Consider the following 26,349-nt stretch of genomic DNA (forward strand, 5'->3'; position numbering starts at 1 on the left):
AAAATTAAAAAAAATTAGATATTAAAAAAAAGCCTAAGGTATACTCATAGTTTCATCCATTCTTTCCACTTCATTTTTCTAACATCTTCAGTTAAATTTCATGTCTCTCTTATGACTTAGCTGGAATTTCACTAGACTGGTTCTTAGACAACAGACATACAGTCCATTATCAGGCTTGCAATGGCAGGTCATATAATTTTGTTTTGTTTTGTTTTTCCTGGGCAAGGAGGGTTAAGTGACTTGCCCAGGGTCACACAGCTAGTGTCTGAGGCCAGATTTGAACTCAGGTCCTCCTGAATCCAGGGTTGGTGCTTTATCCATTGTCCCAACTAACTGCCCAATAGCACATGTATTTTGGCTCAGGAATGTTTTGTTTAAAAATCTCTGCTAAACTGCATTAGTACATGAAAAATTTTGTTTTTGCAGAACATTCAGATGGGAGATGGCCCATGTTTGGTATATTAAAGAGTAAAATACTGTTTAGGTATGGTGTGGATTAAAATCCCTTTCACTTCAAGACTATAATTTTGATTATTGTTTTTGCATGCATCAAATTTTCAAATATTTTAAATTATTTTAAATAAAAGGCATATCAATATCTTTTCCATACAGAATACCTCCCTCCCCCCAACTTAAAATCTAATTGATAGTGTCCATACTGGTCTAGGATCTATGATTTGAGTTCCATTAGCTCTATAAATAGAGCATCCTAAAAGTTTACATAGGTAAGCTCAGCTGCATCTCTTAATATTACTGTCTCATCAATATAAAAAGAGATGAGCCACTGGACCACAAGATGAAGTTATGTTATATTTGTTAGAATATGTTAATCTTTAGGAAAAGGTGGAATTATGTGTTTATAGTACTTTGTTACCCAGAAAGTTTAATTTTTACAAAAATCAAGCCATATGAAAATTCCAATTATATTTATTTACATAAACAATGGTATTTTAAAGCAGACATTCTAAAAACAGGACACTTAATATTTTTAAAAAACATACCATTATTACAAATATAAAATCTTTAAAAATAGCACACTATTTAAAATGAGGTTTATCCTTCATGGTCCACAAATAATTACAGATAAAAATACAATTTTGCAAGTTAATTTTTGTTAACTTTCTGAAAAAAAAACAATGCTAAAATATCTCCTTTACAACAGAAGGGAATAAATTCAGGTATTTATGTTTTTAAAGCATTCACAAAATGTTTTAAAATAACTACTAGGTTTTACTTATTTATATGACTAGACTCACACTTCTAGCAACACTTTAAAAAAATACTGTCTAAAGGGATATACAGTAATTAAACGATTTCTTAAGTTACATGTATAACAAAAACAACAACAACAATGAAGACACTTCATTATGGAAGTTGATCAGTGACTGTGGACTCTGTTTCACTGGATTTCCTTAGCAGAGCCTGCTTAAGGGCACTAATTTTCTCATCAAGTTCAGCCAATGAATAGTTCTGCTGTAAAAAATAAGAAGACAAATTATTGAGCAATAACAAATCACATTTCTGCAGTTATTTAAAGTTTATAAAATGCTTTCTTTACATTATCTCTAGGTAGTAGAAGAATTTTAGGGTTTTTTAATCCAGATCTGTACTTTGATTGCTATCAGTAAGGAATGGTCTTCCACCAAATAAATACTGACAACTAAAATTTTTAGAGTTGCTCAGTACACTGAAAGGTTAAGTGACTAACCCAAAGTCAAACAACCAGTATATATGAGAGACAGGACTTGAACTCAGGTCTTAGTGGAGTTCTCACTCCACTAAGTCACAGTCTTTCTCAATGCAAATATTATTATACACATTTTATAGATGAAAAAACCTAGGCAAAACTTTAAATGTCTAAATAGACTTCTAAATATATTTAAAATAGCCAAATGGGAAATTGGTTTTATTGAACAAATAAATATATTAAAGGAGTAGGAAAAACAAATATGAAATGTTAAAAAATCATTCATTCTTTTCTCTATATGACCTTAAAGAGTCAAATCCTAGTAGCTATTTAAAATTCTGCGTAATCAAGAAGATAATTAACATAGTTATTCTGTAGTGTTGCTTTATAGGCTATCCTAGTGAAATAATCTTTTCAGTTAATTTTTGAATTTCCATCATATTACCCTGTACTACCATCACTGGAAAACAAATGTAAAAAATAATAAAAATAAAATAAAGAGTGCAATGTAAATAAAGAATGTGCAGTGTTGGGAAAAGAAAGAATTTTAAAATTCAGTTTAAATAATAACAATAACAATATAACTAGCATTTATATAGTATTTTGATTGAAAAGGTGTTTTATAAACTTTATCTCATTTGACTCATAACAATTCTGGGAGATAGGTACTATTATTATCTTCATTTTTACAGATGAGGAAACTGAGGCAAACAGAAGTTAAATGACTTGCCCAGTATCAAACAGTTAAGAAATGTCTAAAAAGCCACATTTGAACTCAGGTCTTCCTGACTCAAAGCCCAGTACTCTACTCACGTTGCCTCCTAGCTGCCTGGTTTAAACTAATTTTATGAACAAACTTTTCAAGTTTATATCAAGTCTTAGTGCAATTTTAAGCTACAAAAGTTTAAAACTGTGCTTAATGCTAAAGCTTAAAACTATTCTGCTAAGACCTGTATAATTAGAAATCCTTAGAATTCATGAAAGCAAATTAAGTAACTTTTATTAGATACTTTGTTACAAACAAATCTAGGCTCTTTGAAATGTTATATTAAAACAAAATAAAAGAAAACAGCACTATGCTTCAGATTTCACTACTGCATTAATTCAAATTGATGAGCTTTCACTCTACTAATACTAGACAAAGCAGAAAGTTTTAATAATGTGCATAGTGTAAAGCAAAACCTACACTTTAGAAGATAGAAATTAGATAACAACTTACTTGTGGTGGTTGCACTTTTCTTCTTTTTCCAGAAAAATTCTAATGGAACATGGGAGAAAAAATCCAAAGTCATTAATCTAGCCAATTCTGCTCTAGAATGCTGGGCAGAATATACAATCTAGATGTATAATTCTACCACAAATTTCTTTAACAATTATCTAACAGCAATGCTTAATGTTCCTCGCCCAATTCAACAAATATTTCCTCATTTCATATTGTATGCAGAGCTTCTAAGGAAGGTATTAGGCATTAGGCTTCATGAGAACACACCTAGGTGTAAAAGCCTAGTTAGTATGGAATAAATAGGTCAAAACCCTAGAAGGGATGATACTGCAAATAGAAGACTAGGTATTATTAAGCCTGCATTTATGTTCTTGCTCCTAACTCCTCCTAATGATGCATTTGAGAGACCGGGATCAGTAGAACAAGTATGGGAACTTTCTAGCTTCTTTTTCTTCTTCCCCCTTCTAGAACAGTGACTAAAAGAAGGAAAATTGCATTTGGTTGGATAAAGGGAACAGGGTAGCTAAAATGGTAGAAGATGCTTATTTCTACTTTTAATTAAGGGGACCATCTCAAGTTTGTTTTTTTTTTTTAATTGGGTCAAGAATTCAAGCTCTTAAAATTGACAAAGGACTTGGGAAGAGTTTTTTTTTGTGTTTATGATTTAGAACACTACAATACAGAAAATAATTTAAAGCAGGAATTTAGAACTCAAAGGACCATCTGGTCTGCCTCCAGCCTTTGGGAAGGTTAGGTAGTATTATTATTTTCCTTTTATGGAAGAAGTAACCCATATGGACAACATAATGGGTCCTTGATTTAGATTGAGGCTTAAATTAGGCAAATGAGACCACCCTACCTCAGGTCAAGTGACTTGCAAGTCACACAGTGGGCAGGAGGAGTAGCTAAGTGAAGGAGGGGCTAAATCTTAGGTCTCTTTACCAAAAGAGACAAAATTATGTGGGGACAACATATTTTTTAAAGGATTCATTTAGGTTCATCAAATATTTATGAAGTATGCACTACCATGCAAACTAGATGCTGAGGATAGGAAAAAAATGCATTAGTCTTTCCCTTCAAAGAACTTATATTCTTAAGGGGGTATAAGAAATGAACAAAGATTTTATCTATTTACTCATAAAAAAGGGAGTAAAGGAGAAGCTGGACAAAGAATTCGAGGGAGGAAAAGCATTAGTAGCTGGGTGGGAAGAAGGATCAGAGAAGTAATTTACATAGTGCCAGGGTGAGAGATAAATGGGTATTTGGTAAAGGTATTCCCAACAAGAGGAGTGTTCAGGAAAACATGCTACACCATTTGCCAATTTCTCTCTGAGATATTATTTTCAAAGACAAGCACGGTAACTGTTTTAAGATTCTACTTGTCCATAGTCACTCTCACACATAACCAAAATCATCTTTTCATATACTAGGTGAAAATGAATTATTGTTCTCCCTACTGTCTACCTTGTATAAATGGTACTTTAAAAAAGTTTAAAATCCTTTACCTAAAATTTCATATATTGAAGAAATCAAAATACAAATGAACATTTTTAAACAAGGCACATAACCTATACTCTGTTACTAACAAAAATTAAATTCAATTTAATTCTTTAAAAAATCTATTAAGTGTATACCATGGGCAAGTCACAGCATTAGGTGCTGTGGAGACAAACAAAACGTAAACAGTTGCTGTCTTCAAGAAGCTTGCTTCCTATTTGATGATGTAACATATACATCAATGGGTAAATATAGTACAAGGTAATTTCAGAAAGGAGGGGAAGGGGGGGCGAGGCGAAGAGTTTCTGTGGGAGCTCTGAAGGAAGTTAAGGATTTTAAAAGGTAAAGGAGAAGAGGTAATTCACTCCAGGTATAGGGAAGAGCCTGTACAAAGCCACAAAGAGAGATGTAATGTTAATTTAGGTCAAAACTAGTTAGGCAGTTTGGCTGGAATGTAAAGTAGAGGAGAGTAACAAGAATTACATCTAAAAAGGTAGGTGGGAGCCTGGTTTTCAAAGAATTTAAAGTGCTCAGCTTAGGCATTTTTTTTGTTTTTACCAGAAGCAAAAGGAAACCATTACAGATTTCTAAGAAGGGCAAGTGAAATGGTCAGACCTATTTCAGTAATAGTAATTCAACAGATTTGGGGAGAATATATTGGAGAGGAGAATGGAAACAGTAAGACCTCTTAGGAGGGTATTACAATAGTTCAGGCCCCAAACTAGGGTAGTGGCCCTGTGAAAGGAGAGAAGAGAAGGAAAACTGTTTTAAAGGAAGAATCATTAAGCCTTATTTAGTAACTAGATATGGGATATGGAAGAGGAAAGAGGAAATAATCAAAGGATGACTCTGTGGTTTAGAACCTAGGTAAATGGTAGAATGGGAGAACACTAAAAAGAAACAGAAAAGTGGAAGATGGACATGTTTAGAGAAAAACAGAAAGAGTACAATGACAGACATGTCAAGTTTAAGGTGCCAATGAGCCAGCTTAGATGACTTATCCAGGGGGGAGATATATAGATCTAGAATGAGAGTCATTTGCATAGAGTTGATAACTAAATCCTTGAAAGGCAGTCTTCAACACTAACTTTCAATATTCAAAGTAGTCTGACTACTTTGCTAGGTAGAATTCCCAGAAGAGTCAAGCCCACAGAAGGTAAACTGGACAAGAAAGATCCATTTCTTAGAAGGGATCTTGCTCTAGAATATGCAGTGTTAGTATAATTTAATACCTAGAATAATATCTTTGACAATACTGCAAACCAAATTGTCAATTCATTTACAGAAGTGACACAGGAGAACATTTAAGTTTTCCTCTTCTGTCCCATTATTGCAACGGATTCATAATCCAACTGGGATGGATACTTCCTCCAACTATGTAAATCTCAATTTCTCTATGATTTAATTTGATATAAATTGTTGTCTATGCCCTTCCTCAGCACCTTCAAAGAGTCTAATCACGATTCTGAAGAACTTTGGGCCATTAAAAAGAAAAAAAAATCCTTACCCTACTACATGGCTGGTCCAACTCCTTTTTATAGAATCACATAATCTCAGAATTGGATCTTGAAGGACACAGAGACCAACTTATACCTGAACAACATATTCAACAAGTAGTTATTCTGGCTTTCCTTGAAGACCTCCACTGAAGGTAGAATCCCTTGCAGGGAAGCTCATTCCATGAGTGGATAACTAATTTTTAGAAAAAAATTTTCCTTATATTTAGTCTAAATTTATCTTGTTGTAACTTCTACCTTCCCTCTGGGACCAAGTAGAAAAAAAATTCTCTATTACTTTTCTTATATGACAGACTTTCAAAATGCTTGAAGTCACTTATCACATTCTCCCAAATGTTCCAAACAACATACATTTCTAGTTCCTTCAAAACTGAACTTTACTTTGGCATAATGATAGGTGTCCTTCCCAAACTGTGGTGTCCAGAATTAAAAATATTACATAGGTTCTGTCCTGAGCCTTTTTCTATTCTCTTTAAACTCTTTAGATTTTAAACCTTCAGTGGCTCTCATAGTTTTAATTATCACTAGTTTCTCTCGACTTCTGTTTATATATCTATATCTCCAACTATGTACTAGATATTTCAAATTGCATGGCATCTTATACCACATCCAAAACTGAACTCATTTCATCTTCACCTACCTCTCTCACTTCTGGTCTTCCCTTTTTCTGTCAAGGATATCACCACTTTCCTAGTCACCTAGGTTTGCAACTTCCACATTATTCCTGAGTCCTGATTTCCCCCTTCACCCTACATACCCAATCAGATGCCAAATCTTGCTATTTCTAACTTCACAATCTCTCTGTCATCTGTTCCCCTCTCTTTACTCATATAGCCATTACCCTAGCTTAAGTCCTTATCACCTTTTTGTCTGAACTATTGTAACAATCTAATAACTTATCTCCTTACCATAAGCTTCTCCAATTCATCTAAGCCTTAAACCTTCTCCAGTTCATCATGCACATATCTATCAAAGTGATTTTCTTGAAGTGTAATTTCACTTCACTACTCAAAACTCCAATGGCTCCCTATTGCCCCTAGGATCAAATATAAGCTCCTGTTTACCTGTCAAAACCCTTCACCATCTGGCTCCAACACATAACACAATTTCTGAGCTTTATACACACTTATTTCCTATGCCTTCTAATGCCCCTCCCTCAACACCTTCACTTCTTTGATTCTCTAGAATCTTCAAAGCTCAGTTCAGAACAACCCTACCTCCTAGAAAAGAACTTTCCTGATTCTCCTAGCTACTAGTGCCTCCCCTCAAAAATCACTTTTTTACTTATATTTTATATACTTATGTGCTTGCTGCTTAAAAAAAAAAAAGGCAGGCAAGGAAGACGATTAGCTTAGCATTATGTTCCTGAAGAAGCTATGCTCTTAAAAAAAAAGAAATTATTGCTTCCTTTTCCAGATATTTACCAACTATCCTTATAGGGCATTCTTGAATGTTCACAGGAAACCAAAGGCAAGCTCACTGCCCTATTTATCTGCAGGTTCTTTCCTTTTTGGGAAATCAAGACATTTGTCCCGTGGTATCTCTCCTATTCTCAACAATCATTCAATGATAAATGAGAGAAGTTCAATAAAACAACACACTTGCCTGGTCTTTCAGTATCTAAGGATGCACGTGAAGCAGATGACCTGAAACTCATCAAGGGAAGACAGATTTTTTCTATCTCCCTATTCATCTTGATTATCAACTCACTATTATCCATGTTTGTTTTGATTTTTTAACCTTAAGATCATTCCTAGGATGACTAAGAAGAAAGGACTAAAATAACCTGTAATTGTTCCAACCACCCTGAACAGTGGTGATGAATGTTATGAGAGGTTCAACAATATGCTAGGAGAACAAAGATTACTTTTAGCTAAGAGGGATCAGGAAAAGTGCCATGCAGGAGATGGCAATATTTTGAATTGGACCTCAAAGCACAAAGCAGGAAAGGGGAGAAGCATGGAGGAAGGCAGAAGGAATGATTAGGAAAGGATATTTCAAGTGGAAAAGAAATAGGAATAAAGGTATAGTGGCAAATGCACAACCTTTTGGGGAAGCAGTAATCTTGGGAAGCTTGTGGAGCAATGTGGAAACTAATGTAGTGATAGTGAGACTGGAGAGGAAGAAATAGCTAAAGAAGCTAATTCACAGGTAATATCAAAAAGGCTTAACAAATGCTTGAAATTGGAAAACTGACTTGAAATCCAGCACTTCTACTAGACCATACAGAATTTGCTTTTCTATAACTTCTACCCACAGCTATGACTTCTGCCCTCTGGAGCAAAGGAAAGAAAGTCTAATTCCTGTTCCATATGGCAGCCGTTTAAACACTTGACAGCTACTATATCCTAAGTGTTTGCTTCTCTAAGTTAAACACACCCAGTTTCTTCAACTGTATATAGCAATACATGGCATACTTTCCAGTTCCCACCATCTGAGTTCCCATCCTATTCACCTTCCTTTGGATCTCATCAACACTCATCTATTTAGAAGTTCCCTCCTGCAATGCAAAATGTAACTCATCCATGCCTTCCCATTCTGTGCAATTTTTGTCTAGGTCTTCCTGTAAACTAACCACATGGTAGCCACCCTAAATACTAGAGGTTTTCCTCAGTTTTTGACATTGTGAGGGCACCGTGAAACTCTGTGATCCCTCACACTCACCATGTAACCATCTCATCAATATTGTAAAGGAGGCCATAAAAGGTGGCATTCTACTCTAACAAATTGAATGCTTTTTTCATAATTAACAAATAATGAGCACAATGGAGTCAAATATTTTCTATGTCTTTTAGTCAATTGTGAAATGGTAAATATTTAATTCACTGTTGAATATTATTCCCTAATAATATCCTCATGAAGGATACCCTTGATTCTTGTACAGGTAACTAATATAGAAACTTGAGAGTAGGTGTGTAGGTTGGAAATTATTTCTCTTCATTACTGTTTTAGGTATTAGGTATAAGATTTGATTTCTCCCACACCTTTATTAGCTGCTTCTCCTTTAGATACCACAAACACACACACACACACACACACACACACACACACATACTCACATCCAATCTCTCAACAGCCACACAGTTATGTTGCTTTCAATGTGGATGTTCACTTCTCTATCTATAAAAGTCTAATCTGGCTGCCTTTTCCAACTATGCTCTCTTTAGTGCCATTTCTATCACCCCTCTAAGCACACTGGGGACCAGGAAGCTATGGCCTAAGTGTAGTGATTCCATTATTTTCATAAAGAAATATTTGTCATAATAATTTTTTAAAAATCTTTTTGTTTTTTTTTCTCAGTTTATTGTTCTCCCACTCTCATCTGTAAATGTTTTTGGAATGACTTTGCTTAAATAGATGTTTTGTCAAGCTTCTTTTAAACTGGACTTGGAAGAGGTGGAGCCAAGGTGGTGGAGAAAAGACTAGAAGCTGCCTGAGCTCTCCCCAGTTTCCCTCAAAACAACTTTAAATCAACCCTCAAAATAAAAACAAATTCTGGAGTGACAGAACTCACAAAAGGACAGGGTAAAACAATTTTCCAGTCCCAGACAGAGGACTTCAAGGAAGCTCTGTCTCGCCTGGGTTAAAGGGGAATGCAGCCCAGCACAGGTGATAAGTTCCAAAGTCCCAGCACAGAGCAGAAACCAAAGCCCTGCAGTACTAACTCAGCAAGCCAGCAGCACAGTGGGCCAGCTGTGAGACCACCAGCCTGATGTTGCAGACATTGGCAGGCCTGGAACTAGGCTGGGTGACCCCAGTGCAGCAGACAAACCACCAGCCTTAAAGCCCCTTGCCCCTAATCACTAGCCACTAGCCATAGAGGCCCCGGGGAAAGCAAGCCAGTGACCAGCTTCTGACCAGGAGCAAGAAGTGTGGGACAGTTCCCATGTGCCCCAGGAACATAGCTCAACTTTAAAAGTCACAAAATAGACTTGAAAATGAGTAAAATTAAAACAAAAAATAAAAAAGACAATGTAGAATATATCATTGTAAAAACAACTGACATGGAAAATAGATCCAGGAGAGATAATTTAAGAATTATTGGACTAACTGAAAGTCATGAAAGAAAGAAAGAAAGAAAGGAAGAAAGGAAGAAAGAAAGAAAGAACCTGCACAGCATATTTCAAGAAATTAACAAGGGCAGGGGCAGCTAGGTGGCACAGTGGATAAAGCACTGGCCCTGGATTCAGGAGGACCTGAATTCAAATCTGGTCTCACATAGTTGACACTTACTAGCTGTGTGACCCTGGGAAAGTCACTTAACCCTCATTGCCCCACCCAAATAAAAGAAAAGAAATTATCAAGGAAAATTGGCTGATATTCTAGAACTAGAAAAATTTAAAAAACTCCAAAACTCCCAGGAAAATTGCCAGATTCCAGAGCTCTCAGGTCAAGGAGAAAATACTGCAAACAGTCAGAAAGAAACAATTCAAATATCAAGAAATCATAATCAGGATTACACAGGATTTAGCAGCTTCTACATTAAAGGATCAAAGGACTTGGGATATGATATCCTGGAAGGCAAAGGAGCTTGGATTACAACCAAGAATCAATTACTCAGCAAAACTGAGCATAATCTTTTAGGGGAAAAATGAATATTCAATGAAATAAGGGACTTTCAAACATTACTGATGAAAAGACCAGAGCTCAACAGAAAATATTATTGTCAAATACAAAACTCAAGAAAAGCATAAAATGGGAAACAGTAAAGAAAAAACCAAATTATTTTAGGTTAAACTGTTTATATCCCTACTCTTAAGAACTGTATCTCTATTAGGGCAGTTAGATGACATATGCATATACATAGGGTCCAGGTATAAGTTAACTTTGATGGGATGATATAAAAAAAATAAGGGTGAGAAAGAGCATTTCACTGGGGAGAAAAGGAAGAGAGGGGCAGAAAGGGGTGAATTGTATCACATGAAGAAGTGTGAAAGGGGGGAAGCTAGGTGGCACAGTGGATAAAGCAGTGGCCCTGGATTGAGGAGGACCTGAGTTCGAATCCAGCATCAGCCACTTGACACTAGCTGTGTGACCTTGGGCAAGTCACTTAACCTTCACTGCCCCACCAAAAAAAACCAAAGAAGTGTGAAAGACCTATTACAATGAAAGAAGTGTGGGGCAAATTAAGGGAGCCTGGTGAGGAAGGACAGGGTAAAAGGAGAGAGAAACAAGTATAAACAGGGAAAAACAGAATGGAGGGAAATATACAGTTAGTAATCATATTGTTGTTGCTGTTGTTTGTCCATCATGCTCTAAGAGGACTGTGACATCAGGGGGATGTCATAACTTGCACCGAACTGGATTAAGTAAGGGAGGGCTATGTGCAAGGTCACCAACTCACTCTTTTCTCCAGAGCCATCTGGGTCAAGTAGTAAGAGGCCCCAAATGTTTAAGGTAATTGGGGTTAAGTGACTTGCCCAGGGTCACACAGCTATTAAGTGTCTGAGGTGAGATTGGAATTCAGTGACTTGCCCAGGGTCACACAGTTATTAAGTGTCTGAGGTGAGATTGGAATTCAGTGACTTGCCCAGGGTCACACAGCTATTAAGTGTCTGAGGTGAGATTTGAACTCAGGTCCTCCTGACTTCAGTGCCAGTGCTCTATCTACTGTGCCCACCTAGTTGCCCTGGTAGTAATCATAACTGTGAATGGGATAAACTCTTCCATAATAAAGGAAGCAGATAGCAGAACAGATTAAAACCCAGAATCCTATAATATATTGTTTATAAGAAATACACTAAAGCAGAGAGACACACAAATAGAGTAAAGGTAACAGGCTACAGCAGAATATATTATGCTTCAGTTGAAACAAAAAAAAAACAAAAAAGCAGGACAGGAGTAGTGATCATGACATCAGACAAAGCAAAAGCAAAAATATATTTAATTAAAAGAGAGAAGGAAACTACATCTTGTTAAAAGGTACCATAGACAATGAAGTAATATCAATACTAAATATATACACACCAAATGGTATGGCATCTAAATTTCCAAAGTTAAATGAGTCAGAAGAGGAAAACAGACAGTAAAACTATACTAATGGAGGACTTCTACTATTATCTTTCAGAACTAGATAAATTTAACCATAAAATAAACAAGAAAAGAGTTAAGGAGGTGAATAGAATTTTAGCAAAGTCAAATATGAAGATCTCTGGAGAAAACTGAATGTGGAGGTGGTGCCATGGATAAAGCACTGGCCCTGGATTCAGGAGGATCTGAGTTCAAAATCCGGCCTCAGACACTTGATACTTAATAGCTGTGTGACTGTGGGCAAATCACTTAACCCTCACTGCCCCGCAAAAAAACCCCAAAACAAGAACAACCTGAATGTGGGTAAAAAGGAATATACCTTTTTCTCAGCAGTACACGGCACCTACACAAAACCTGGCAATGTATTAGGGCATAAAAACTTCATGGTCATTTGATCACGAAAAAAAAAAAAGACAGAAATATTAAATGTAACCTTTTCAGATCTTGATGCAATAAAAATTATATTCTATAAAGGACAATGGAAAGATGAAAAATTAATTGGAAACTAAATAATCTAATTCTAAATAATGAGTGGGCAAAAGAACAAATCTTAAAAACAATAATTTCACCAAATAGAATGAAATAATGAAAAAATAGATTAAAATTTATGGATATAGCCAGAGCAGTACTTAGGGAAAAATTTATATCTCTAAACTATTACATCAATAAAAATAGAGAAAGAGCAGATTGATGAATTGGCATGCAATTTAAAAAGCTAAAAAAAGAACAAATTAAAAATCACAAAATTAAACACTAAATGAAAATCCTGAAAATCAAAGGTGAGATTAATAAAATTGAAGGTAAGAAAAATCAAAACAGAAATAGAAAAAAGAAAGTAAAATTGAAAGTAATTATTGCACTAATAAATAAAACTAAGAGCTGGTCCTATGGGGGAATCCCAATAAAATAAACCATTGGTTAATTCAATTAAAAAAAAAAAAAGACCAAATTACCAGTATAGAAAATGAAAAAGGTAAATGGGTGAATTCAGTACCAAAGAGAAAATTAAAGCAACAATTAAGAGTTACTTTGTCCAACTGTATGCTAATAAAGTTGTTAATCTAAATGAAAGGATGCATATTTACAAAAAACATAAACTGTGCAGATTAACAAAAGAGGAAATAACCCCATTTTAGAAAAGAATTGAGCAATACATCAATGAACTCCTTAAAAAAAAAATCCCCAGGGCCAGATGATTTACAAGTGAATTGAGAACGATCAATTTCAATTCCATATAAACTATTTAGGAAAATGGAAAAAGGAGTCCTACCAAATTCCTTTATGATAACAATATAGTGCCGGATATATAAACCAGGAAGAGCCAAAACAGAGAAAGAAAACTATAGATCAATTTCTCTAATGATACTGATGTTAAAAATTTTAAAATAAAATATCAGCGATTACACATTACAGCAATATATCACAAGGATCATATACTAGGACTAGGTGGGGATTTATACAAGGAATGCAGGGCTAGTTCAGTATTCAGAAAAACTATCAGCATATCTGACCATGCCAATATCAAAAGAACAGAAATCATATGATTTTCTCAATAGATGCCTGAAAAAGCTTTTTGACAAAATATAGCATCTATTCCTATTAAAAACACTTAAGAACATAGGAATAAATGGAGCTTTCCTTAGAATAATAAGTACTATATATATCTAAAACTATCAGAAAGCATTCTCTGAATGGGGAAAAGTTAGAAGTCTTCCCAATAAGATCAGGGATGAAAAAAGAATGTCCATTATCACGATTATTATTCAATATTGTACTAGAAATGTTAACTTGTAGCAAAAAAGAGAGGAAAAATAAATTGAAAGAATTGGAATGGGCCAATGAGGAAACAAAATTATGATATAATGGTATATTAAGAGAATCCCTAGATAAGCTACTAAAAAAATAGCTGAAATATTTAACTTTTGCAAAGTTGCAGGATAAAAAATAATCCCACATAAATCATCAGCATTTCTATATGTTACCTACAAGGCCCAGCAGCAATATAAATAAAAATTTCATTTAAAATAACTAGACAATACAAAATATTTGGGAATCCACCTGCCAAGACAAACCCAGGAACCATACGAACACATTTACAAAACAATTTTTGAGCCAATATGATAAAAATGAAAATTCTTCCTAAATTAATTTACTTATTCAGTGCCATACCTATCTACTGAAAAATTATTTTATAGAGCTAAAAAAACCTGACAAAATTCATCTGGAAGAACAAAAGATCACGAATATCAAGGGAATTCATAAAAAAAACCATGCAAAGGAAGATGACCTAACCATAAGAGATCTCAAACTATATTATAAAGTGGAAATCATAAAATTATCTGGTACTGGCAAAGAAATAGAGTGGTGGTGGATTACTGGAATAGACACAAGACACAGTAGTAAATGACCATATAGTAATCTAGTGTTTGATAAACCTAAAAACCCTAGCTTCTGGGATAAAAACTCACTATTTGACAAAAACTGCCTAGAAAACTTGAAGACGGTAGAAATTAGGCATAGATCAACATGTTATACTTTATATACCAAGATATAGTCAAAATGGGTACATGATTTAGACATGAAGGGTGATACCATAAGCAAATTAGGAGAGCAAGGAATAGTTTACTTGTCAGATCTATGGAGAAGAGACTGAATTTATGACCAAACAAGAGACAGAGAGCATCATGAAGTGTAAAATAGATATTTTTGATTATATTAAATTAAAAAGGTTTTGTACAAACAAAACTAATGTAGCCAATATTAAAAGGAAAACAAAGGGGGCAGCTAGGTGGCGCAGTGGATAGAGCACCAGCCCTGGATTCAGGAGGACCTGAGTTCAAATACAACCTCAGACACTTGACACTTGCTAGCTCTGTGACCTTGGGCAAGTTACTTAACCCTCACCCCCCCCACACACACACACACATAAAAAAGGAAAACAAAGTTGGCAAACAATTTTTATAGCACTTATCTCTGATAAAGGCCTCATTTCTTAAATAGAGAACTGAGTCAAACTGATAAGAATACAAGTCATTCCCCAGTTGATAAATAGTGAAAGAATATGAGTAAGTTATTTTCAGATGAAGAAATCAAAGCTATCTATAGTCATTTAAAAAAATGCTCTAAATCACCATTGACTAGCGAAATGCAAATTAAAACAACTGTGAGGTACCACCTCACAACTATCAGATTGGCTAATTGGACAGAAAAAGGGAAATAATAAATGTTGGACAGAACGTAGGAAAAATGGGATTACTAGTGAACTGCTGGTGGAATTATGAAGTGATCCAACCACTCTGAGAGTACTGTGGAACTACTAGGTCTGGATCTCAGATAAAAAAAAGGCAGGGAAAGGGGAGAGGGAAGAAGACCTATTTGTAGAAAAATATTTATAGTAGCTCTTTTTGTGGTGGCAAAGAATTGGAAATTGAGGGTATACTCATCAATCAGGGAATGGATGAAGAAGTTGTGGTATATGAATGCCACAGAATACTATTTTGCTGTAAGAAATAATGAGCAGGATGGTTTCAGAAAAGCCTTGGAAAGACTTACATAAACTAATACTGAATGAAGTGAGCAGAACCAGAATATTGAACACAGTAACAACACTGTGATGATCAACTGTGATAGACTCTTCTCCATAATACAATGATCGAAGACAATTCCAAAAGACTCACGATGGAAAATGCTATCCAAATCCAGAGAAAGAACATCAATCTGAATGTAGATCGAAGCATACTATTTTCACTTTCTTTGTCTTTTTTCCCCTTTTGTTCTCTTTCTTCTTTTATAACATAACTAATATGGAAATGTTTTACAGGATTCCATGTATATAACCTATATCAAATTGCTTACTGTCTTAGGGAGGTAGAAGAAAATTAATTTTATAAAAAATGAATGTTAAAATTGTCCTTACATATAATTAGACAAAACAGATTACTATTAAAAAATATACAACAAGGGGACAGCTGGGTGGTGCAGTGGATAAACACCGGCCCTGGATTTAGGAGGACCTGAGTTCAAATCCAGTCCCCAGACACTTGACATTTACTAGCTGTGTGATCCTGGGCAAGTCACTTTACCCTCATTGCCACGCAAAAAAAAAAAATAATAATAATAAAACTACAATAGCCACCTACAATTTCAAAATACTCATGGTGAAATATGCTATCCACCTTCAGAAAGAAAACTGATAAGACTTTGAGTACAAACTGAATCAGATTTCCTTCCATTTCTTTCTCTTGTTTTTTTCTTTCTTTCTTAGAACATGGCTAATGTGGGAATTTGTTTTGTATATTTATACATATGTGTAATGAGGTTTTTTTGTTTTTGCCTTCTCAATGGATGGAGGAGAGAGGCAGAAGGAAGAGAATTTGAGAAGTGAAAATAAAACAAAATTGAATTTAAAAAAGAAAAAAGATACATGAGAAAATGTCAAAAAAAAAAAAATTAGACTTGCTTCCCACTGCTTCTCTCTGCTTTCTGCTCATACCTTCTCTCTTCTCTGTAAGATTTACCACATTTACTAATGTTGCCTTTTGTAACCATCTCCCTGTCGTAGTGTGTGACTCCTATGTCATGTCTGCTGACTAAGGCACTTTCTGTGTTATTTTTGGTCTTTCTGTATTAAATTAATTTATATTAGGTGAACTTTTAAGAAATATTATAATCATTATGGATATAATTTGTTGTCAACTTACCATTCTGAAAGCCAATTGCTTGTTTAAATAATTTAGTATTAAATTATTTCAATTGCATACTATACCATTTTCTAAACGTTAGTCTCCTTGCTTTTGACTAATTTTGATCTTCATTAATGGTCTGACATGAGTATAGACGGCTGATTGAGATTACTCCCACAACAATAACAAGAACAAATCTGGGGGCAGCTAGGTGGCGCAGTGGATAGAGCACTGGCCCTGGAGTCAGGAAGACCTGAGTTCAAATCCAGCCTCAGACACTTGACACGTACTAGCTGTGTGACCCTGGGCAAGTCACTTAACCCCAATTGCCTCACCCCCCCCCCAAAAAAAAAGAACAAATCTGTTACCCTGAGAATCAGTCTATCTTAGTATGGAGAGGCATATTACAATAGTAGTCTGGTCACTGGACACTATGCTTCTCTTAAAATGTTAGAACTGTTATGATTCTGCTTCTTTGGCAATTTATCTATTGGTTTAATTTATTATTGGTCATTAAGCAAGAGCTCACTTTAGAGTGCTAACTGTACCAGTTGTCAATTTAAAGTTTATAAATGGTCTAAAAGCTATGTAATTCTTTTTTTTTTTTTTTAAGTGAGGCAATTGGGTTAAGTGATTTGCCCAGGGTCACACAGCTAGTAAATGTTAAGTGTCTGAGGCCGGATTTGAACTCAGGTACTCCTGACTCCAGGGCCGGTGCTCTATCCACTGAGCTACCTAGCTGCCCCAAAGCTATGTAATTCTTAACACCCTCTACTGCCATCTTTCCTGTCTCTCTGAGATCTCTAAGATCAAATTAGTGGGTATATTTTAGGTATTCTATCATTATTAAATCATATTGATCTTGTTGTCCACTAAAACCCCCAGATAATTCCCCTACACACTATTTTCCAGCTATGTCTTCCACTCCCATACTAATGAAGTTAATTTTTTGAAACCATGTGTAGGAGTTTACTTTATCTCTAATAAATTAATCCAATTAGATTTGGCCCATTGTAGCTAATCCATTTTTTTTTTTACTGTATTACCAAAACTAAGAAAAGAATTTGTTTCAAGAATGTAGCAGGGAGTAAAGGAGGATAAAGATTAGGCAAAGGTCAACTGATTTTTCAGTTAGGTCACTGTTGACTTTGGAGAGAACAGTAAACTGTTTAAAAATTTTAAAATGGAGAGGCAGGATTCACAAGGAAACGAGTGAGGAGAGGAAGTGGAGGCATTAAATTCATCATTACCTCTTGCTTAGACTCCTTTATTATCTTTCTAACTGGTGATAGCTCCTTTTTACTAGACCACCCCTCACACAGGTACCAAAATAACCTTTCTTTATGTACAAGTCTGGTCATATCACTTTACTGCTTAAAAATTTTCAGTTACTGTTGCAGCTAAATTCATAATGCATAATTAGTGATGGTAGCATATAAATCCTTAAGGCAGGATTTAAGTTCTTTCACAATATGGTTGTAATCTATATTTCTACCCTATTTTCAAATGAATTCCTTTCATACAAGCTATGTTCCTATGTTCTGTCCAAACTATTGTTTCCCCCATTTTTTTCTGCCACCCATACCCATCTCCTGGCTGTAAGTGTTCACTAAGGGTTTTTGTTCATGTTTTAGAATATACCTTCTCACTGTAATTTACCCAAAACTCTACTCCTTCAAGATTAGTTCAGATGTCACCTCTTCACTGAGTCATGGCTTTAGTATCACTAAAGCCATTTAATTTAATTTAGCAATTAAAGGAAAGGGAATAATGAGATGCTATTTCAAAAAAGGCTAACAGAGTTATAAGAAGTAGTCAGGAGAAAATGCAGTCAAGCATACAGGTTCAGGGGTCAGCTACATTTTTTTTTCCTGAGGTGAAAAAGATGAACATAAGAGTTCAAATTATGTAGCTTAGATTTTATCAATAAAGTTATAAGCCTAATTGAGATATTCATATTCTTTGGGGCGCAGAAATAATTCAAAGTGCTTGTACATGCCCAATGCACAATGTATCTTTTGTAATAAGTAAACTCAATAAATAATTTAAAAATTAAAGAATTGAGAATGGAAGGAAACTTATCACTTAAGACAGGTTGGGGAAAGCAGGAAGCCTTGTATTTGAATCCCACCTCTGACTGTATTAGTTGTATGACCATAGACAAATCATGCAACCTGTGTCCTCATTCATAAAATGATGATGATAATAGTATTTTTTAAGGACTAGCATTATAGTAAAGGCTTGGGATACAAATGCTAGCTTTTTATACTAGTGCCCTTTATACTATACTATCTCGTTTTCTGGCCATTGTGATTTTTTTTTTGTCTTTGTGGCAATTGACATTTGTTACATTTCCTTAGGAAATGGTTAAAATATTTGTTTAGTATCTGTTCATTTATCCATTTTTTTCAGTGTCAACAGTTTATTTTACTAGGTTGTATTGAAGATACCTCAATTCCATAGCATATCTTCTCATTTTATTCTTCCATCTCCTGTAAAATTTTCCTATACCACTCATTTGGCACTCAGCATATATTAACTTGCATTTTTTCCATCTTTCTCTTTATATGTATTATGAATAGGGAGACAGAACAGATACCTAATGTTAATTTTCTTTTTGAGAAACATTTAACTTTTTAAGTGCTAAGTGAATTATATAAGTGAGTTTATCACTGGGAGCTAGGGTGACTAGTGAATGATTCATGGAAGAAGTAGGATTTGGCTGTCCTTGAAGGACTTATAATTAAAGAAAGAGAGAATGGCTTGAGCAAAAGTGCAGAGAAACAGGACTAAATATAACATGTTCTTATGAATTCTGAATAAATCAATTTGTCTAGAGCACAAGATTTATTTAGGGTAGTAATGGGAAATTAATTGCCCCTCTAAGTAGTTTAAATAACAGCAGTAGTTAGGGTCTTACTAAATGGTTTTTAGCCAAGAAGAGTTATGCCCTAATGAACTCAGTTAAAAACTTTAGTTAAGGAAGGGATTATTGGGTATCTACAAGTTAGAATCACAACCTGGATTTGCCCACATACATTTTCTCCTCTATATCAATCAGCTACTTCCTTCTCACCAGCATTTGAAATTTTTTCTTTCTTGGATGATTTATATCCATCAATTCGGTTAACATTTTACTTCACATCTTTTTTGCATAAATATTTGTGTTTTTTAACAGCCTTAAACTGCAACATTCCTTGTTTAGTAGTGGAACTAATTATAATAATAATTTTAATTGACATATATACATACGGCTTTGTTTTGCCAAACTACTTACTAATATTACCTGATGCAATCCCCCCAAAACTCTGTGGGATTGATACCACAGGTGTTATGCTGCATAATGTTAACAGTCAATTGGCCTGTAATTCCAATGACTTATCCCTATGACTTCTGTCCATAATGCTTTTTCCTGATCACCATTCTACTATGTCTTCCTAGGATATATGATCCTTTCCAAGCAGGAAGATATGATAGCCAAAGGTAATATTATTTGGGATAAAACTTATTTGCAAAATAACAGAAGGATGGTAGAAAATAATGAATAGTATCAAGTTATAAAAACTGTAAGAATAAAGCGAAGGAAGTAGCTCAATGACAAAAAGGTTCCATTGTACACCAAAATTTTTATGGCAACAATTTCTATGGTAGCAAAAAAACCCCAAACAAACCCCAAAACACCCAAAAAACAAAACACAACCCAAACCCTCAAAACAAAGGAGATGCCCACTGATGAAATTTTAACCCCTAAGCTTGACCTTGAAGAAGAGCTATGATAAAAAAAACCGTCTTGCTTTTTTGCAGAGGTAGGAGACCATGACTGCAGGACACAATATGTAATAACAATTTTTTATATGCTGTTAGCTTTGCAGAACTATATATATAATATACGTATATATACATGTGTGTGAACAAATATAACATTTATACATAACATATATACTATATATGTATATTTATCTTTTTAATAATAATAAACATATTTATTTAAAGTTTTGAGTTCCAAATTCTATCCCTCCTTCCCTCCCTGAAGTGGTAAGCAATCAGATACAGGTTATACATGTCTTTGTAGAACTTTTTAAAAATCTTTTTTTTTCTTATTACAAGTGATGTCTCTCTGAAAAGAGGTGGAGGGATAGAGTGGGAAATGTAGGGGATGTAAGAACAAAAGATGTCAATAAAATGCCTTTTTTTAAAGAAAATAATCAATGAAAGGAAAACTAATTTGAAGAAGGTTTAATAAATTTTATTAAATAAAGCTGAGCATCCTGAAAGAATAAGGATAAAATTATAAAGTGTATAACAGAGGAAAAATGGGAAAAAAAACTGTTAAGATTTCTAAAATAAGTTTTTCCCACAAATGATAGTGAAGCCACCACATTTGGATTCCAACATCACAGTGCTTGATATGAAGTAGTGATTTCACTAAAGGAAAGAAAAATGGGAAGAATAACTGGATCAGAACAAGATAAAGAATAGAAGTCTGTGCTGGAGAAGTCTGTGCTGGAGCAAACACAATTTTCAAGGCACTGAAAAACTAATTCTAAAAATATATTTGAAAGATGAGAGGATATCATATGCCTAGAGAAAAATCACATCTTATTATTACTTAAGTGTTTGCTATAAAGTCAATAATGATACGCCTATTTTCCTTTATCTACAAAATCTTTTATGAAAAAAAATCTACTCTCAAAGAAAACACCCCAAAAATATAAAAATTCAGACCATAATATAGTACTGGATGAGTAAACTACAAACACTGTATGTAGGAAAGGAGAAAAGTAAGCTAGATTGCCTTTGGAAAATGGTGCAGTGCTTTTAATGATCCCAAGGTTTACCTGAAACAAAGACCAATCTTTTCACACACATATTCTAGTGATGATGCAACTACTAGTTATGAAATACCATATGTTCAAAGCATTAAAGTGTGGGTGATTCATAACCCAAGGGTTATGGTGGAAATGAGAAGTCTGAAACATTATCAGTAAAAGAGAAGTGGCATAAAGGATACCATCAAAGAAATATCTGACAGGAAATAGAGAAAGCCTGGTCACATAACAAGAGAGAACTGATAGTCTGTGTGATACATTGGAATTGACATATTAAAAGATCTATAGGAACGTCCTCACTCAGAGTGGGTGGAATCTCTGAAAAGGATTTATGGAAGGACATGAATAAAAATCAGAGGACTTCCTGGGATCCTCAAAAATGAAGGAGGGATTTACATCAGTGAGATCAGAGATCCTTGAAAGTCCAGTCAAACTAAATTCTAAGTTCACTGAGGGCAGGAACTGTGTTTTATATCTCTTTTTAGCTAGCACATGTAGTATGACCTTGTTAAAAACTGTATTTTCAATTTGAAGGGCTTGTTTTATTATAAAACTGTACATGATCCTAAAGGCAATGGAAAGATTCATGGCAGGTGTAAGAAGGCTGTAGCAGATTAACAATAGAGTGAGGAGATGATTAAAAGACACCAAGCACCTATATGATCAGTGAGTAGGGAATCAGGAAGCCCTGAATTCAAATTCAGCTTCAGGTCATGAAGAACCAGACATGACTGGAAGACTGAATAACAACAAATGAAAAAGAATAAGGAGATAAATTAATTAAAGATACTTAGAAGGGAAATGTCAGATAATAGTACAAAACATTCATTCAACATTAGTTAAATGTTTTCTACATATAATTCATCAAGTTAGGTATCTTGTAGTGTTTCTGATCCAAATGAGAGATAATACATGTAAACAGAAAAATATTATACAAATTAAAATATAAATGTGTAAGTGGAAGACAAAAATAAAAAGAGGAATGTTAATAATGAGAAAGAAATAGTTTTAGATGTGAAAGGGAGGCTTCATAGAGTACATAATATGTTTGGGGCTTAAAAAGATGGCAACAGAGTATCAACAAAGGCATTCCAAATATGAATAAAAAGCATTAGAGACAGAAAAATATGGGTAGTTTTTGAATAAAGGTAAACAATTCAGTTTGATTAGAACACAGAAGAATAAGAAAAAGCTGGTAGAAAAAAAAAGGTGGGTTGGAAGTAAATTTTTATAAGACCTCAAATGCCAAGTGAAGTCTTGTACTCAGGCAAAGTTTTTCAGAAGCACACTATAACTTCTAAATGGTTTCTATATTCAAAATAATGTTTTCAGTCCCTTCATACGAATTTCTCAGAGAAGCCAAATTTTCATAAACAAGATTAATTTTAGAAAATTCTAGAAAAATTTCACCTTTTCATTATTCTAAGTTCAGATATGTACAACTTTTTTCCCCCAATGCAATATACTACTTAACGACTTTTAAAAAGGGGAAAAAGAATTGTATATAATGACTTTATATAAACACTTTCAGAAAAGGAAAATAACTCAATAATGCTAAGGAAAATTAGCTGATAGTACCTCTAGTTTACAAAATACTGTCTAAATAAGATGCTTTCAAAACAAAATCAGATTTTAGCCCTCTTGGGGGAAAAAGAGGAGAAATAAAGGGGATGGAGGGTAGAGAACAAGCATTTATTAAGCACTCATGCTAAGTCTTAAAAACTCACTACATGCTAAGCTTTACGAATATTATTTCATGTGCTACAAAGTATCAGACATAATACATCAGAAAGTGGATTTTACTTACAACAGATTGAAAATATTCAGGGGAAATGCCTTCTAATTCCAAGATTTTATCCTCAAGTTTTTTAATTCTCTGGTAAATATCTCTAGGTACTGGACCACCTAAAGAAAATTTTAAAAAAATCTGAAATTGTAAACTTTAAAAAATGATCTGATGTTGTTATTTTTTATACAAATGATCTGGTAAGTCCATTGATTAATTTGTACCTCAGCCATAAAAAATGAAGGACAAGGAAATCTTTTCTCTACTTATAGCAATATATACTTTTTGAAGTATATCATATTCTACCTACCCTTTTCAAAACACTACATTATATGAGTTGTCAAAAGTTCTTGGTGCTTAGCATGTTCTTTATACTTTCCATGCTGTTTGAGGAAGTTTTAATAATATGACTTTTGAGCAGGCCGTTAGTTGTGTACAATGAAGAAAATCTAGTTACTACTATCATATAGAATAGCAACTTATTAAAATCACCCTCAAATTTAATTTTCTCTGCTATTTGCCACACTTTCTCCCATTACTCAGAATATTTTCCCTATACCTTATAGTATACCAATGCAGAAAACCCTTTTACTGAGTCCTTAAAATATCCTATATCTTCTTTTGAGGAAGGATGGAGGACAACTAAAACCAGAGATCTGAAGTTTATAGTTAGGCAAAACCTTAAAATAATTAACCTAAAAAATTTCCTGTGCAATTGTGAAATCTTCTCCAAGAATTATTGTTAAATATGTAAGTTTTTAAAATTTTAACCTAGTACACCTTAGTCCACATGCTCCAGAATAAAGAGGTGATACATTAATTAAGACTTTAGTAAAAGCTCTCTGAAGAAATAAAAGTTAACACCCACAATTTATGCTATAGTAATGAGTTAATAATTTCAGTACACAAAGGGTACAAAACACCTTTAAAAGACATTTTTTATCATCTACTTTTAGAGTTGGGAGTAGAAAGCCTTTAAATAATCTTATAATTTCATTCTGACCTTTTATCTTTTTTTTACCTTTTATTTTTTATTTTTAAAGAAACTTAAGAGGCATAACTGACTGGCCTACCAGGATTTTAATAAATATCTTTTATTTTATTTGTAATCCACACTTGAAAGGTTTTTTTTTTTTTAGAATGTTGACAAGATTGTACCAGTTTATATGACAGTCTTAATTCACAACTTAGGCCAAGAGAAGACTTTTCCCCTTAGCATAAGAATGTCCTTCCTTTTGACCATTTCAGGTCCAGAGTGTATTACTGAACCAACAAGGAATAAACAATGAAATTTAATTTAATATTTTGTAAATGAAAAAACATATCCATTAAAATAGTTAGCATACTCACCTGTATGCAATCGCAAATGAGCTTCAATATTTTGCAGTCTTTCCTCTACAGCCTGGTTCCCACAGTCACGAAGCATGTTATTAATTTTATGACCAGTTCCCTGTGTTCCTTCAGTTCTAGTCTGTGGGCCATAGGTATTCACAACTCTAGAAACTAAATTACCGAGAAATTTTTTATGTATCCTTTGATATTTATATCATGAACTCCCAAATAATACTTTTTATCTTTTAAAAGGACCATCTATACCTATGTTCCCCTGACTCCCAAATGAAGGTATAGAAAAAGGCAAAAGTTTTGCTTAAAAAGAAAAAAAAATTCAAGATTTGAAACTAGGGAAGAAAGCAATACATCATTAAGCACATAGTCTTGATTAGCACAGGTTTTACTGATGTTTTAAAAATATAGTTTTTTTATTAAGTCCCTACTATATGCCAGGCACCTTGATAAGAGCTTTATAAATATAATTTTATTTGACCTTCACAACAGCCCTGTGAGATAGTTGTTATCATTATGAGGCAAACAGTGGTTAAGTGACTTGAATTATATGGTTACTCACCCTTGACATGACTTTTAAACCCTGGATAAGGGGTGAAAACAGCATCAGTCCTTGCACAGCTGTTCTCTAAGGAAAAATCAGAAAAGTATGATGATTTCAAATAGTCACTTAAGAAGTGTGGAGTTTTGTAGTCTCCCAAGTAGCTCAAATTAATAATAAATGTGGTAGGAAAATGAAGTTCTTTCTAAACACTGAAATATAAAATGCTACTGTACAAGAACAAAGTCTGACTTAATAATTTACAAGTTATGTCCTATCTATAACTTCTTAGGTAATTTTAATAGATCACCCCGGCACAGAAAAAATTTTCATAAAGTGCCTCAAAAGTTTAGTTTCATATGTAAACCTTGGTCATATGGGATGATATTAAGTCAGTATTATACTTTCAAAATAGTCAATGCAAAAGCAGAAGAATGAAGTCTATGAAGAGTACCTAACTTCCTAATAAGAAAGCATTTTATACATAAATGTCAGAGAAATTTTATTCCTTCTATTTTAAAATAAAACTAATTATACTGATTTGAATTTTTTAAAAATGTTTAGTATTTTTTATGTTTACTGTCATTTAAAAAGGATTAGCTATAAAAATTTAAAATACCTTTTATTCTTTCTAACAGCTGTATCACAGGAAAGAGCTTTGAGACATAAGAGTAGACCATATATAAAAATCCTTTATAAAAATAGCCTTTCTCCTGAAATCTTCAGAGTAGAATTTACCCTGGGACTTCTGTTTCAACTTGGCCAGGTATAAACACCATAATTATAACTAAGAAGAGATTTAGACTGGGAGGCAATGTTTACTTTTGTACCAGACTGCTTTTTGATTTTGTACTCTTGATTTTATCAAGAGTAAGAAGTTGTTAAAAAGGAACTTCTACCACTGAATATTAACACCTGTTCTGCCATTTATATTTTACTCAAGAGAGTTGCCAGAATCACAAAGAGATCAAGTGACTTGCCTCTAGGGTTTCACAGTCAACATTCATCAGACAGAACCTGAAATCAGGTCTTCCTAACTCCAAGGCTGAGTCTCTAGCCAAAATGCTACACTGCCAACTAGACAATTATTATGAGACCAAAAGAAAGGTAAGAAACTACTGGTAGAACAAAAGTTTTAAAATGAAAATTTTAGTAGAATCAAATAATACTGGTTGATTTCCTGAACCATTTAGATTTTTAATTAGTCAAAAAAT

The 26,349-nt window shown here is 34.0% G+C and overlaps 1 protein-coding gene across 4 annotated transcripts in view; it reads right to left on the minus strand.

Annotated features, from left to right (window-relative positions):
• Nucleotides 1-948: 948 nt before the first annotated feature.
• LOC122738000 (MAP3K12 binding inhibitory protein 1) overlaps nt 949-26,349 on the minus strand; it is a 34,235-nt gene continuing 8,834 nt past the window's right edge. Inside the window, exons 5-9 of one of the 4 annotated variants that reach the window (XM_043980042.1) lie at nt 25,157-25,222; nt 24,601-24,753; nt 23,272-23,369; nt 2,907-2,945; nt 949-1,470 (exon numbers count right to left, since the gene is read on the minus strand). In XM_043980042.1, coding sequence (XP_043835977.1) covers nt 1,366-1,470; nt 2,907-2,945; nt 23,272-23,369; nt 24,601-24,753; nt 25,157-25,222 — 461 coding nt within the window. In that variant the 3' untranslated portion in view covers nt 949-1,365. Of the gene's footprint in view, nt 1,474-2,906; nt 2,946-23,271; nt 23,370-24,600; nt 24,754-25,156; nt 25,223-26,349 lie in introns of all 4 variants that reach the window. The other 3 variants (XM_043980041.1, XM_043980044.1, XM_043980043.1) reach the window with 3 other exon arrangements.

The sequence above is a fragment of the Dromiciops gliroides genome, chromosome 2 (assembly GCF_019393635.1).
Source record: "Dromiciops gliroides isolate mDroGli1 chromosome 2, mDroGli1.pri, whole genome shotgun sequence".
NCBI classification, from domain to species: domain Eukaryota; kingdom Metazoa; phylum Chordata; class Mammalia; order Microbiotheria; family Microbiotheriidae; genus Dromiciops; species Dromiciops gliroides.